Source organism: Portunus trituberculatus, chromosome 5, assembly GCF_017591435.1.
Source record: "Portunus trituberculatus isolate SZX2019 chromosome 5, ASM1759143v1, whole genome shotgun sequence".
NCBI lineage: Eukaryota > Metazoa > Arthropoda > Malacostraca > Decapoda > Portunidae > Portunus > Portunus trituberculatus.
Window position 1 is genome coordinate 622249 of NC_059259.1, and position 16918 is coordinate 639166.

A 16918-nucleotide genomic window follows, 5' to 3' on the forward strand; every position below is an offset into this window, starting at 1 on the left:
AGAGGCCTGCAATTTCAGTTCCTATAGTCAAATACAACAATCAAGAAATAGAGCAGAGGTTCTTAATCTTTTTTACTACCACGCCCCCTCTAAGAATATGTCCCTCCCTCCATGCCTCCCATGCATCTATGAATACAAAGCCCTCCCAGATTTATAAAAGGCAATACTTTAACATTTTCCCAAATTTCTCTACTTGACCATGCTCTCATTTAAGAGAATGATAAATATAAAAAGAGAAATTCCTGCTTTTTTTTCCAAAGGGTTTGCACACCCCTTAGAAGTTACTGATGCCCCGAAGTTAAGAACCACTGAAATAGAGGATAAGTGTCTTGAAACCTCCCTCTTGAAGGAATCAAAGTCATAAGTGGGAGTAAATACATGAGCAGGCAGGGAGTTCCCAAGTGTACCAGAGAAAGGGATGAATGTTGGAGAGTACTGGTTAACTCTTGAATTGGAGGTGTGGACAGAGTAGTGGTGAGAGGAAGAAGAAAGTGTAGTGCAGTGAGGCTGTAGGGAAGGAAGGGAGGGATGAAGTTAGCAAGATCAAAAGACCAGTTGGCATGAAAATAGCAGCAGAAGAAAGCAAATGATGCAACACTGCAGAGAGAGAGAGAGAGAGAGAGAGAGAGAGAGAGAGAGAGAGAGAGAGAGAGAGAGAGAGAGAGAGAGAGAGAGAGAGAGAGAGAGAGAGAGAGAGAGAGAGAGAGAGAGAGAGAGGCTGAAGACAGTCAGTCAGAGGAGAGGAAATAATACAACAAGAAGCTTTTGATTCCATCCTATCTAATGAAACTGTGTGAATAGAAACACCCCATCCCTGGACAAATAAGGTATACAGCTTTACAAACTTAGGTGGAGGATTAAAATAGTGAAGATTGTGGCCATTAATCTCCTGACCTCCATAGATCCTTCCTAATGTCAATAAAGTGGTCTAATTGTACACAAATCTCAGGTAAAAATGAGTTCCAGTACTGAAGGAGTTAATCTCTTCATTTTCATATTCATTCTGGTCACTATTTGATGATTTTATATACAGCTTCACAAACTTAAGTAGGGATTAAAATAGTGAAGACTGTGGCCATTAATCTTCTCACCTCCACAGACCCTTCCTAATGTTAATAAAATAGTCTAATCGTACACATATCTCAGGGAAAAATGTGTCCCAGTAGTGAAAGGGTTAATATGAACCTCAACACCAACACTCAATACTTGGGAGTGACAATGGAAGAAAATAATCAACCGGTTAGCCATATTGATAGAATTTTCAGAGAGACGTATAATTTGCTAAGGAATATTGGAGTAGCATTTCACTATATGGACAAGGAAATTATGAAGAAATTGATAAGTACTAAAATAAGACCTAGATTTGAATATGCAGGAGTTGTGTGGACTCCCCATAAAAAGAAACACATAAGAAAATTAGAGACTACAAAAAATGGCTACAAGAATGGTTCCAGAATTTAAAGGGATGGCATATGAGGAGAGACTAAAGGCAATGGATCTACCAACCTTGGAGCAGAGAAGAGAGAGAGGGGATCTGATACAAGTTTATAAATTGATTAACGGAATGGATGAAGTGGATAATGAGAAACTGATCCTGAGAGAAGAATATGACTTTAGAAGCACAAGATCGCATAGTAAGAAACTAAGGAAGGGACGATGTCTGAGAGATGTTAAAAAGTTTAGTTTTCCGCAAAGATGTGTTGAGACTTGGAACAGTTTGAGTGAGGAAATGGTATCAGCAAAGTGTACATAGTTTTAAAGAAAAATTGGATAAGTGTAGATATGGAGACGGGACCACACGAGCATAAAGCCCAGGCCCTGTAAAACTACAACTAGGTAAATACAACTAGGTAAATACACAGTGCTAACCAATACACCGCGTAGTGTAGTGGTTAGCACGCTCGACTCACAATCGAGAGGGCCGGGTTCGAGTCCCGTTGCGGCGAGGCAAATGGGCAAGCCTTTTAATGTGTAGGGTGTGTTCACCTAGCAGTAAATAGGTACGGGATGTAATTCGAGGGGTTGTGACCTCGCTTTCCTGGTGTGTGGAGTGTGTTATGGTCTCAGTCCTACCCGAAGATCGGTCTATGAGCTCTGAGCTCGCTCCGTAATGGGGAAGACTGGCTGGGTGACCAGCAGGCGACCGAGGTGAAAAAAATTACACACACACACACACCGCGTAGTGTAGTGGTTAGCACTCACAATCAAGAGGGCTGGGTTTGAGACCCGGAGGCGGCAAGGCAAATGGCCAAGCCTCTTAATGTGTAGCTCCTGTTCACCTAGCAGTAAATAGGTACGAGATGTAAGTCGAGGGGTTGTGGCCTTGCTTTCCCGGTGTGTGGAGTGTGTTGTGATCTCAATCCTACCCGAAGATCGGTCTATGAGCTCTGAGTTCGCTCCGTAATGGGGAAGACTGGCTGGGTGACCAGCAGGCAACCAAGGTGAATTACACACACACACACACACACACACAGCTGCCTTCATGTGTGCTACCTTACTTCACACATCACATACTACCTAATTCTCTAACAAATGAATAAATAAACAAATAAATCAAGTATTCTCAGCATGATTTTCCTCTATAAAGCAGCAGAAGGCACCTCTCAACCTGATAAGTGATTGGATGAACAAATAAATCAATACATATTCTAGCATTGTTTTCCTCTATGAAGCCATAATGGGTACCTCTTAACCTGTTAAGTGACTGGATGAACAAATAAATTAATGCACATTCTAGCATTGTTTTTCTCTATGAAGTAGCAGAAGGCACCTCTCAACCTGATAAATGACTGGATGAACAAATAAATTAATACATATTGTAGCATAGTTCTCCTCTATGAAGCAACAGGCATTTCTCACCACTAAGTATCTCCTTCTTGAGGCCGGAGTCTGAGGTGAAGCCATCGGGAACCTGGAGTCCCTTGACCAGAGCCTGAGTGAACGCCGGCAAGTTGGGGTAGAGGAGGTTCTTGGCCAGGCTGCGGTTGTACTCCCCCATCATGCAGATCAGGTTGGCCAGGGTGCTGAAGATCTCCACTGCCCGCCCTCTGGTCCTGATGCCGTACTTCTGTTTGGGGCAAAGTGTTGGCTTGGTAATACGTCCTCTGCTGTGTGTGTGTGTGTGTGTGTGTGTGTGTGTGTGTGTGTGTGTGTGTGTGTGTGTGTGTGTGTGTGTGTGTGTGTGTGTGTGTGTGTGTGTGTGTTTTCAAAGGCAACATATAAAAAAAAAAAAAAAAAAAAAGGCCCACTTAGTTGTCAGCCCCCCTAGCAGGTTCGAAACAGTTAGCCAAAATGAAGGGGCACGGCTGGACACACTCACACACACCAAGGCCTGACAACATACACTAGCCTGCAACCGTCCCTTCACCATTTCCTACTCATTCTAATACACAGCTGGCCACACACACACACCAAGGCCTGACAACACACACTAACCTACGACCATCCCTACACCATTTCCTACTCATTCCAATACACAAGCTGGCCACACTCACACCAAGGCCTGACAACACACACTAGTCTGCCAGCATTCATAATGAGATTCTTCCCCATTTCCTAATCCAATACACAGGCTGGCCACAATCCCACACAGCAAGCCCAGCACAACAGCACCTTTTGTTTATCTTTTATTAGTTTGAAATCACGAACTTTATTCCAGAACCAACTGAAGTAATTACAAGTTCAATATTTTCTTAACTGATTTGTTTGAAAAGGGAGGTGTTCAGTATCCAAGGCTCACCACACACACCCTACAACATTTCACTTCACTCTACAACAACAATGAAGCTCACCACACACACCCTATAACACTTCACAACATGTTACAACCCTACAACAACAATGAAGCTTACCACACACACCCTACAACACTTCACAACATGTTAAAATCCTACAACACTTCACTTCACCCTACAACAACAATGAAGCCTGCCACACACACCCTGCAACATTTCACATGTTACAACCCTACAACACTTCATTTCACCCTACAACAACAATGAAGCCTGCCACACACACCCTAGACCACTACACAACATGTTACAACCCTACAACACTTCACTTCACCCTACAACAATGAAGGCTGCCACACACACACTACACCACTTCACGTTACAACTGCTTCGCTCCAACACGCCCAACAATCTTTAGTCCAGCTCTCCAATGCAAGAGTTTAACAGTATTCATCACCATTCATCCCTTTCCCTGGTAATCCTAGAACTCTCTTTTTACGCTTCTTACCCCACGTTCATTCTTCCCTCTTATTTTCTTCAGTTTGCCAGATTTTTTTCCTCATTCTGTGTGCCTCGCTTTCTCTCTCTCTCTCTCTCTCTCTCTCATGTCGTCTTTTGGTTTATGTTTTTCATTTGTTTTACCTTTCTTTCATACTCATTTGTGTCTGAGTTCCTTTGTTTATTTTATACCACTTCTGTATTTCCTCCTTCCTCTCACTTCAACTGTTTCAAGAGGGATGCTTTCAAGACAGTATTCTTCATTTATCCCTTTCCTTGGTAATCCTAGAACTCTCTCCCCACTACACTTAACCCTCAGCTATCGCACCCAATTAGGGCCGAAATAGCCGCGCCATAGCCGAAAACGCGATAGCCGAATTGATCTTGGCGGGAAGGCGGTTTTGGCCAATGAGCGCTCAGATATTCCGTGACGTCATGGCTGGGCACGCGATAGCGGGCATCTGAGGTCGCGATAATGAAATTTTAGCAGCTTTTCATGGGTGCGTGATAGCAATAAAACACGATAGCCGAAGTCGTGATAGCCGAGGGTTGACTGTACTGTATTTTCCCCTTCTCTCACTTCAACTGTTTCAAGAGGGGCACTTTCAAGACATTCCTTCCTGCAGTTTTGGACAATTTCTTAGCTTTCTTCAGGGAGTGGCAGTCTCAGTGAGCCGTTTCCTTTCACATCTTTTGTTGCTCTTGGCCAATGTTTCTCTTGCATAAAAGAAAGCAAGAGAAAAAATACTATATTGTCACATATTAGAAATGTCCCTTGCTACACTTTACCTCAAAGCACTTCCTTACTTCCAGCACACCTAACACTCCAAAATCTCAACCCATACCAGGTCACCTCCAACACTTCACAACAGAAATACACCTTGCAGAACCAGAAATACACACAACACTCACTCAATCTCTCTCTCTCTCTCAACAGACTCCAGTGAAGAATTTATCACCGTTTCTCAAGAGTGATTCTCCTCTTCATGATATACAAGATTGTCAAACTGTCACTAAAACAGGAAGTAGGTTGTTTAAACACAGAATAACTTCATCACTATTTTCAAAACACCTTGCCACACCACAAGCACACCCAGCACCACACAACACAACAACAGAAACACACCTCGCCACACCACAAGCACACCCAGCACCACATGATACACAGAACACCCCCCACAACTCAGCAACAACACACCACCAGCCAGCAGTGTCTCACCACAAGCACGCCCAGCACCACACAACACACAAAACACAGAACACACACTACAACCCAGCACCAGCACACTCCAGCCAGCAGCGCCTCACCATTCACCTCCTCACAACAACACACAACAGAAACACACCCTGCCACACCACAAACACACCCAGCACCACACAACACACACCAGCAGTGCCTCACCACTCACCACCTCTTCACAACACAACACACAACAGAAACACACCCTGCCACACCACACAACATACACTACACACACAACACACCCCTGACAACCCAGCCAGCAGCACCTCGCCACTCACCTCCTCTTCACAGAATATTCGGTACATCTCCGGCAAGATGACGGGCGCCACCTGGTGGATATGCTGGTCTGTCAGGTCTCGGGAGAATTCTGTCAGGACCCGCATGGCCCCGTGCACCGGCGCCTCCTGGCCTGTCTTGAGGGCCGCCATCAGGAGATCAAACAGGCCACACCATTGGTCCGGCCAGTCCCAATGAGCGATGGCAGAGATTGCATAGGCCACTGAGGACCTGGAATGTTTGATGAAGCTGATGACATGGGAACTGGCAAAACACTTAAAATAAAGCAAGCAAATGAATCAAAGGGGGTTGTTGACAATTTTACAGCAACACACAAGTCTCACAAATAGATAGATATGAACATAAGACAATTTATGAAGCTGCAAGAAGCTGTCAGGCCTACACGTGGTATTTCCATCTATCATCCCCGTTCATAAATGTATCTAATCTTCTTTTAAAGCTACCTACTGATTCAGCACTAACAACATGATTACTGCATCTATTCCAATCATCAATAATTCTGTTAGAGAGCCAGTTCCTTCCCATTTCTTCCCTAAACCTGAATTTCTCAAGCTTAAACTCCCCTGGAATGTTAGATAAAGCTGATTACTGGATAATATAAGGAATATCATGGAACTGGAATGTCACAAGTTGATGACACAAGAACACAAGGCAAATCCAGGTTGGTGCAAGTTGTTACACCAGCCAGGACACTCACCGCACTTTGCTGATTGGTTCATGCAGGCCATGGGGCAGCAGCTCTCGGATCTTGGCCTTGGCATGCTCGGGACACACCGGCACACGGAACTGTGGAGGGACATGAATGAATGGTGAGTGGTGAGGCAAGGCAAAGCAAGGCAAGGCAAGGCAAGGCAAGGCAAGGCAAGGCAAGGCAAGGCTCAGGTCAGTCCAAACCTTGTCATACACTCCAAAGTTAACAGATGTATTAGGTGAGGTAGATGTGTGAGACTGGCAGCCGTTTAAGGCAAAGCTATAAGCCAAGGAGTCACTCACACTCCACCTCAACCAATATTATCAATAAAAACACTGACTACTTCCTAACATCTTAAAAAATATAACTTACACACACACACACACACACACAAAAGTGAAAGACGACCAGTGGGAATCTATAAGATGGCAGATGGAGTAGAACTAGAAAAAGTAAAAAAGGAAAAGGACTTGGGAGTGACAATGGAAGAAAATAATCAACCGGTTAGCCATATTGATCGAATTTTCAGAGAGACGTATAATTTGCTAAGGAATATTGGAGTAGCATTTCATTATATGGACAAGGAAATGATGAAGAAATTGATAAGTACTAAAATAAGACCTAGATTGGAATATGCAGGAGTTGTGTGGACTCCCCATAAAAGAAACACATAAGAAAATTAGAGAGACTACAAAAATGGCTACAAGAATGGTTCCAGAATTTAAAGGGATGGCATATGAGGAGAGACTAAAGGCAATGGATCTACCAACCTTGGAGCAGAGAAGAGAGAGGGATCTGATACAAGTTTATAAATTGATTAACGGAATGGATGAAGTGGATAATGAGAAACTGATCCTGAGAGAAGAATATGACTTTAGAAGCACAAGATCGCATAGTAAGAAACTAAGGAAGGGACGATGTCTGAGAGATGTTAAAAAATTTAGTTTCCCGCAAAGATGTGTTGAGACTTGGAACAGTTTGAGTGAGGAAGTGGTATCAGCAAAGAGTGTACATAGTTTTAAAGAAAAATTGGATAAGTGTAGATATGGAGACGGGACCACACGAGCATAAAGCCCAGGCCCTGTAAAACTACAACTAGGTAAATACAACTAGGTAAATACACACACGGTGTATGGTGTGTGCCTGGTCTCAGGCCTATCCGAAGATCGGAAATAATGAGCTCTGAGCTCGTTCCGTAGGGTAACGTCTGGCTGTCTCGTCAGAGACTGCAGCAGATCAAACAGTGAAAACACACACACACACACACACACACACGAGCATAAAGCCCAGGCCCTGTAAAACTACAACTAGGTAAATACACACACTGCCTTCTTCTCACTCTTACATCTTTCATCCAGCAACAGCCAGAGAAGTGAATGAGCGAGGCACTGTTTTGTTTCTCACCTTGTCTGACTCTGTGCACCAGTGAGCCTCCACATACTGCTTGAGGAGCACCGAGGCAAGCTGGCGGATTGGAAGTGGACCACTGCGGTCGAGGGTCAACTCCACCAGCAGCACACCAAACTCTGCATAGACAAGTAGATATTAAGGAAGGGAGGGAGAGATTTGGGGGAGTGGGAGGAAGAGAGAGACAGGATTAACCCCTTCAGTACTGTGACGCATTTCTACCATGAGTTTCAGATGTGATTTAGACGATTTTATTTACATTAGGAAGGGTTTATAGAGGTCAGGAGATCTATAGCCAGAATCTTCACTATTTTAATCCCAACTCAAGTTTCTGAAGCTGTATAAAATCACTAAATGCTAAGCAGAATGAATATGAAAACGTGTCATGGTACTGAAAGGGTTAAAGGAGAAGAATGTTGTTTTGTAATGGTATAATGAGTGAGAGGGAGTCAATACTGTGGCACTCAATGGGTTAAGGGGTTTAATAATTAAGTTTCACATCCTCACGAACCACGCACCAGGTAAACGCATTGCCGTGTATCATGTAATGTGGTACCTTACATCACCTAATTCTGAGTCACAAGGTCAAGTTAGGTCATGCATTTACACCAAAAAAGAATGAAAGAGCAGGACACGACAAGAGAACCTGCAAGAAGTCGTCAGTCCAGGCACACAGATTCCCAATAACACAAACACTAACACCTTCTACATTACATTCTTTGACTATTACACTACACTAACCTCTTCACAGGGCCTGGCAACCAGCGGGATTTTTTTTTTTCTCCAACACTTTGTTTTCCCTTGGCCAGTGCCCTTGTAATGTATAAAAAAAAAAAAAAAAAAAAAAAAAAAAAAAAAAAAATACAAGTCTCAGCATTAGATCAAAATAACCATGAGAGAGAGAGAGAGAGAGAGAGAGAGAGAGAGAGAGAGAGAGAGAGAGAGAGAGAGAGAGATACATTAACTATAAGGATAGTATATAAACCCTGAGGAGGCCTTGTCACGCACGCTACTGAATGAGTGAGTTACATTGAAGTGTCAAACAAACAAGAATTCACTTAATTAATTGAAAGGCTAAAGGTATTTCTGTATCACCGTGAATCCACAACTAACACTCATAATTCCATAGGGCGCTCAGTCAATAGAGAGCTTCAACTTCTTCAGTACCATGACAGATTTCTATATTCATTCTGCTTACTATTTGATTATCTTATACAGCTTCAGAAACTCATGTGGGGGAATAAAAATAGTGAAGACTCGCCATTAATCTTCTGACCTCCATAGACCCTCCCTAATGTAAATAAAATGGTTTAATTGTAAACGAATCTCAAGCTAAAACTGTCCCACTACTGAAGGGGTACAGAGATGATCAGACAAATTTATGGATGAGGATGACAGAAGAAACTAAGTAGCTTTGGTCATACAGGGACTGCCACATGTAAGCCTGACAGCCTGTTGCAGCTTCCCTTTTGTTAAGTTATTATGTTCAGTCACCTGCCGATGGTCTCCTGCCTCAGACGTTATAGGAAACAATTAATTCCTACTAATTTTGGGGACAGTTTCTGGAAATATGATGGTTTTTAGCATTGCAATCTAGATTATTATTATTATCAGTAGTAGTAGTAGTAGTAGTAGTGGTAGTAGAAGTAGTATTTTATCTATTTATTTTTTTTCTTTTACTTATTCATTTTTTTTTATGTTTTGGCCTATAACACCTGTAGATCTACTTGAAGAGTATGGGAAGTGCTGTCCAGCTTCCACCCATTAGTGGTGCAGGCAATTTTATTTATAGTGGTACCCATTTTAGGGCCTATATCACCACCTAAGCACATCTTTGGTGTAAGCACTTGGGACCTGGGTATCATGGTGACATGTAGCTAACTTTAAACCACTCCATGAATGGCAAAGTTTCAAGGCGGTGGAATTTGAACCTTCGCGTGGACGTCTGCCCGATCCCAAGCTCACCACCTTATCCACTACACCACCATCTCCCCATGAAGTGAAGGATCCTGCTGTGAAATCAATCAATCAATAATTTTTTTTCTTTTTTATGTAGGGAAGAGAGCCAGCCAAGAGAAAAAAAAAAAAGGCCTACTTGAGTGCTGGCTCTCTACAAAGAGGAAAAGTGTCAGCCAAAATTATGGAGCAAATGCCTCGACACCTCCCTCTTAAAAGAAGAAAAGTCGTAGGAAGTCGGAAATACAGATGCAGAGAGGGAGTTCCACCTACACCTACCTACACCTAACCTGACAAAGTGTGTACTGCAAAGCGTACAATGAAGTAAGGACAATACTGAAGTAACATCATTTGCATCTGAAAGCTAAGTGAAGTTAGGTTAGGTTCAAATATTATCATTATTTTTTTTATTTTCCAGTTGGTCCACTCACTGTGTACAGAATTTGAAAAGCTACTAGATGAAAACACTATTATTGCTTCCTTCTTAAAATATGATGCTTTTTTAAAATCATCACATACACAATGAAGAAGTCACTGGTGAAATGAAAGAAGTAAATGAGCTTGATGTAAAACCCAACCCAACCCAACCTAACCTAATCCAACCCAACCTAACTAAGCCCTCAAGTGAAGATGCTAACACTATTTCAATACATTTCATTATATCAGTGGATCAAAGACATGTTAGGTAAAAGTTTAGCAAATAACTCCAAAACCCAACCCAACCTAACCTAATCCAACCCAACCTAACCAAGCCCTCAAGTGAAGATGCTAACACTATTTCAATACATTTCATTACATCAGTAGAGTAAAGACATGTTAGGTAAAAGTTTAGCAAATAACTCATATCATATTATTGTCTTACCAACTCCCCTCCTCCGACTGACTCTTCAGCCTCTTATTCACCGCCTCAGTGTTGCATCTCCTACTATTTTCTCCCACTATTTTCATGCTAATTGTTCTTTTGATTTTAGTTACTGCATGTCTCCTCTCTTCCCCGACCCTTACTGCACAAGGCTTTCTGCTTTCTCTTACCACTATCCTGTCCACCTCTCTAATGCACCAGTTAACCAGTACTCTAAGTCATTCAGGTCTTTCACTGGTACACTCTGGAACTCCATGCCTGCTTCTGTATTTCCACCTTCCTATGAGCTGAACTCCATCAAGAGGGAGGTTTCAACTTTCAAGACACTTATCCTTCATATTTGGCTTATTTTGGGACTGGCTTCTCAGTAGTCATATTTTTCTTATAAATTTGACTTCTTGGTAATTTCTTCTTATTTCTTTTTCTCATAAGTTTTGTTACCTTATGGTGGCATCTCTCCCATATTAAAAAAAGATAAATAAACAAAAAACAGCTCTTGTGGCTCCACCTTGACAGCAATCCACAACCCATCATGTCACTGGGCCATGAATTACACAACCCTTTCCACTCACACTGCTTATAATGCACTCACTGGCCCTCCTTGTGCCTGGGTCTGGGAATCCCTGTGTCTGCCAGGGCTGGTGCATGAACAAGAGTTAACCAGTACTCTCAATCATCCATACCTTTCTCTGGTAAACTCTGGAACTCCCTGCCTGCTTCTGTATTTCCACCTTTCTACGACTTGATTTCTTTTAAGAGGGAGGTATCAAGACATTTGCTCTTTAATTTTGGCTAACCATCTATTTATCTTCTAGAAAACCAGCATTCAAGTGCCCCCCTCCTTTTTTTTTCCCTTGTCTGGCCCTCTCTCCTACATAAAAAAAAAAAAAAAAGTAAGGCTTTATCTGTCCCTTCCCCCCCTGTCTGGCCCCCCAGAAAACCCATCATGGCAGAGAAGCAGACAAGATGCAGTCTGTCCCACAACACTACTGCACCCCATCTCTACTACATTCAAAAGCCAAACATGGTTTTAAGGATGCCCGACAAAGTAAGATTTGTACACCATCAACAGGAGCATTATTCTAGAAAATTTTGTCAATCATGTCTTCAGAAATACGTACCAATGATGACAGGATAAAGCATTTCAGAATAAAATCTCTTTTAGATAATTCTGTACTTGCCTATCTTAACCCCTTCAGTACATACTGGGATGCATTTATACCATACATCTGTGTATGAAAAGACCATTTTATTGACATTAGGAAGGGTCTATGGAGGTCAGAAGATTGATGGACAGTCTTCACTATTTCAATCCACACACAAGTTTTTGAAGTTACATAAAATCACCAAATAGTAAGTAGCATGAATATGAAAATGCATCATCATACTGAAAGGGTTAAATCTTCCTGCATCTTACTTCTACAACTGGTTATCGGGGAGGCTTGTGCGTCTTCCCTATGATATTTTCATGGCTCCAGCAACAATTTAGCAAGTACTTTATATTGGTTGTAATAAAAAGACTCCTAACAACATCTAATTCCCCTCTGGTTTTGGAAATACTGTTGGTGAGACAATGAAGTGTTTTAGAATATGTACTGGCCTACAATTTGATGACACAATTTCTCAGGTGAAGATTTATTCTCTTTATTAAGTGTACTCTTTTCAATGCCAGCCACCAATTCATACAATTAACCCATTCACTACCAGGACACATTTCCACATTCATTCTCATTACTATTTGGCAATTCTATACAACTTCAGAAACTTATGTGGGGATTAAAATAGTGAAGACTCTAGCCATTAATCTTCTGATCTCCACAAATCCTTCCTGATGTAAAAAAAAAAAAAAAAGTCATTTAGTCATACACAAAACACATGGTATAAAAGTGTCCCAGCATTGAAGGAGTTATTTTCTAGTTAATTTCCTTTGCCAAACGCTGCATTTACCGGGTCAATTTTTCACCATGTCGTAGTAGAAGTGAGTGTGCCTCACTGGAGCATGTCTAGGACTGGTGGATCAGCCCCCTTGTTGCTGTGTCTGCCTTACACCACCACATATCTAGTGATGGTACAAGAGGCAAGGGAGCTAGAGTCACTCATAAGGATTGCCTCTCATCTCTCTTCGCATCTGGCTATGTAGCTACATGCTGGTCATATTTCTTCTTAAAAGTATTCACACTTTAGCTGGTTATAACTTTCTTCAGTAAATTGTTCAACCAGTTCGTCTCGAGCAGGAAATGTCTCTTTTGTGTATTCTATAGCGTTGATTTTCCAGTTTGAGAGAAAGTCCCTAGGATAACATGCTGTGGTACAAACGAAGGTAATGTTTTGTAACAGCATAATACTGCATTACAAATACAAAACTATGACATTTATTATTTTTTTTTTTTTTTTGTGATGTTATAGATGACTTTAAGCAAAAACACACTTTTTAAAATAAATTTTGCCTCTCCTGTCATGGCCCTATGTGTGGGACTCCTCAGAGCACTGGCTGGGTTTGTGAGCAGAACACGACAACGGTCATTCCAGAGTATATACTTTCCAGACTCTAAGTAGCTAAGTAACCTGCCTGATACAACTACATTCTGGGTCCACACATCCCAACAAGAACAACTGTTTCACAGGAGATAGTGGTTTAAGAGAAGGCAATCCTAACCAAACCTGCATGCATCACCTCATGAAAACAATGATCTCATCTCTCGGTCAAAGAATTGCAGTTTCAACCAATACACCACATGTAACTATACACATTCTAACAGTCTAGATCACACTTCTATGAGCAATTTTAACCCCATCTTACCCTATCGGAAAGTGGGGTTAGGTTAAGTTAGGTTAGGTTTTCCAGGAGGTCCCCAAGCTTGTTAGAAATAGGGAAAAAGAAATATAAGATAGGGTATATTGGTTGAAACTGGAAATTTACCCTCATTTGCAACGAACACTTTAACAGATGAAGTTTCTCTGTATCCATAAAGGTAATGAATAACAATAACCCTCCTCCCAGCTGAGTTACCCTGTAAATTACAGAAACACCTAACAAAACCACTACATCAAGTCCCAAGAGGTCAGAGGTCACACTCCTGCAATGCTTCACGACCCATCTTCCTGCCCTCACACTCCCCCCAAACCTCTGCCCTGGAACTGTTGCAGATTAGCTCAAGTCATCAGGGTGGCTGACTGATGACCTGACCACCAACAACCATGCTTCAAAATACATACAACTGAGGTGATGTCAAATTCCCTGCAGTTTATGTCCATTGCTCCGACTTGCTGGCCAACCCTAAGCCACCAGCCACTCACGATGTCACAAAACACCATTAAATCATTGTTTCCTTGAGAGGTATACATAAAAACTGTTTCTTTGAGTCAGCAGGCAAACCCCTCCCTTCCCTCCCTCCTGCTGGCCTTCCCTCACGTCTCCTCATCCTCAGACACCCACACCCCGCCATGGTAACTAAAATCATTCCATCCTTGATAAATAATACACAAAAACCGTAATTTTTGAGGTGAGCAGGCAGACTCCTCCTTTCCCTCCCTCCTGCTGGCCTTCCCTCATGCCTCATCACCCTGGCAGCCCTCACCCTCACCCTCAGACACCCACACCCCACCACGGCAACTAAAACCACCCCATCCTTGATAAATAAGACACAAAAACAGTAATTCTTAAGGGTGAGCAGACAGACCTCTCCCTTCCCTCCCTCCCACTGGCCTTCCCTCACACCTAACCCTGGCAACCCTCATCCTCACCCTCGGACACACCACATCCCGCCACGGCAACTAAAACCACCCTAGCCTTGATAAATAAGACACAAAAACAGTAATTCTTGGTGTGAGCAGGCAGACCCCTCCCTTCCCTCCCTCCCGTTGGCCTTCCCTCACGCCTTGTCTCTCCCGTCACTCACCCTCACCCTCGGACACCCACATCCCGCCACGGCAACTAAAATCACCCTAGCCTTGATAAATAAGACAAAAATAGTAATTCTTAGGGTGAGCGGGCAGAGAACCCCTCCTCCCCTCCCTCCCTCCCGCTGCCGTTCCCTCACTCCTCGTCTCTCCCGTCACTCACCCTCCGTCACTTCTAACACATGGATCTGCTCCTCAGCCGCCCGCCGCACTTCTGCCTGCGGTGAAAGGATGTTGTTGAGGTTCTCTATGAGCGCGTCCCGCAAGCCGCCGCTCACGTCCTGCCCCGCCATCCTCACACCATCGGGCCGTGTGCTGTGTGCTGTGCTGTGCGGCCCGCGTGCTCCACCCACAGCCAGGGACGGTCGCCACCTCCATCATTTCCACCGCCTCTTTTCTCACTACTCACTTATATGGTTATTAGAATATTTAAGAAGGGGTTGTCAGGCCTATACGTGGCAGTCCTTCTATGAGTAATGCTATTTATTTCTATCTATCATTTCCATCTATCAATTTATCTAGTCTTGTTTTAAACCATTTCAGTTGCATTATGTGTTCTCGTGTTCATTCTGGTGACTATTTGGTGGTTTTATAAGGCTTCAGAAACTTATGTAGGAATTAGAACAGTGAAGACTCTGGTCATTAATCATTTGACCTCCATAGACCCTTCCTAATGCAAATAAAATAGTCTCATCACACCCAAAACTCAAGGTAGAAATGCGCGTCCCAGTACTGAAGGGGTTGATTTAAACCTCCCTATTTCTCCTTCCGTTCTATCAATCAACCACTATACTAGAAAACCACAATCATTTCTTATTTCTTTCCTAAACCTGAATTTCTCAAGCTTACCATTCACTGCTATTATGCTTCGACCTAAGTTATGAAGTTGTTGGGGATTTTTATATAAGGAGAATCGTGTTATGTGTGTGTGTTGTACGGCAGGGTGTTCTTTTGTCACTTCTAAGCTTTAATTCCCGTATCGATGAAGGCTGCAGATAAAGTTAACGGGGGGGATTTTGTATAAAGGGTGTTTTGCGGGTTTTTATGATAGGTAGGTAAGGGAATAAGGTGTAATGCGTGATTTTGAGATTAAAATTGGTGCGTGTGTTCTATTTAGGTAATGATTTGTATAGCACGTGCTTCTATCAAAGTTATGCATAAATTTAATACCAAATTTTTGTATTAATTAGAAATATGTTTATCTGAGGCCCCACAATTAATCCATGAAAGCTTACCTATTACTTAGCTAAGATAGAATAAATGGACAGTAAGGGAATAAGAAATTAATGATCCTATATAGCTTGTGTCTGTTACTGTATGTGCCACTTATAACCTCCACAACGGCTGTCTGTGCCATCTTAGATCTAAATAGTAAATACAGCCATTGATCACAATCTTTTCATTGATACAAAAAGCATGAAAGTATTACGTTGAAATTCGTTGCACTTGTAGTATATATAGGCCATATTTAGAAATCGCCTTGCTCTCTCACTACCACAGTTTTTCAAGTCCCAATAGACGACTTGCCGGATTTTCAAGACAATATCTCCTTATGATAAACTAGAAATCTTGTTAATCCATCACCAGAACTATAAAAACACCCTTAAAAAAACATGAGTATCTTCAACTAGACCCTTTGGAAATAGTCGTACACAGTGAGAGAGCAAATTAAGTGTTTCTGAATGCCAGGTCATGGATCGAGGTTTTGCAGAGCGAGTAAGAAAAGGAGAAAAGGAGGGAAGAAGGTATTTGTGGATTTCAGGGTAATATTGAGGTAGAGAATTATAAGATGTAATGGTGAGGTAGGGAAATAAGATGCAATATAATATAACTGAATGATTTTTTTTTTTGTGTGTTGCATCATTACTAAATCTCGGTTTGCATATAATAATATTAGATAAAAGCCTATATTTAGTAAGGATATAAGAGAGGTGTACCAAGTCTTTTTTTATTATTATTTTTTCAATTTGAGGATTTACAATGAAGTTTCCTTTGTCATTTGTGGCGTCTGTGATAATATTGGTGTTGTATAGTGGTACGAGTTGAAGAAACATACAAGACTTAATATAGAATCCTTAAACGCGTTGTTTGTACTGCTGCATGGTGATGGGTATATTGATTTTTGCTATTGTTTCATAAGCTTCTGGCGTTTTAATGGTGCTGTGGCCGTAGTCTAATGTTGCTTTCACCATTGATTAATTTTCTGTTGTGTTCTTTTTTTCTTTACTATAAATTTATTCATGTTTTAAGGACATTGTATAGTTAATTAGTTGTTTATCGGCCTTTATCGTGTCATGCTGGTGTGTGTGAAGGGAATTCTCTCTCTGCTGGTG

The 16918-nt window shown here is 42.0% G+C and overlaps 1 protein-coding gene across 1 annotated transcript in view; it reads right to left on the reverse strand.

The window, feature by feature from the left end:
- The window catches only part of LOC123516079 (importin-9-like), a 47424-nt gene extending 32498 nt beyond the window's left edge, over positions 1-14926 (reverse strand). Inside the window, exons 1-5 of the mRNA XM_045275132.1 lie at positions 14749-14926; positions 7865-7986; positions 6467-6555; positions 5751-5979; positions 2860-3067 (exon numbers count right to left, since the gene is read on the reverse strand). Of these exons, the coding sequence (XP_045131067.1) occupies positions 2860-3067; positions 5751-5979; positions 6467-6555; positions 7865-7986; positions 14749-14878 (778 nt within the window). The 5' untranslated portion in view covers positions 14879-14926. The remainder of the gene's footprint in view (positions 1-2859; positions 3068-5750; positions 5980-6466; positions 6556-7864; positions 7987-14748) is intronic.
- Between the last annotated feature and the right edge of the window lie 1992 nt (positions 14927-16918).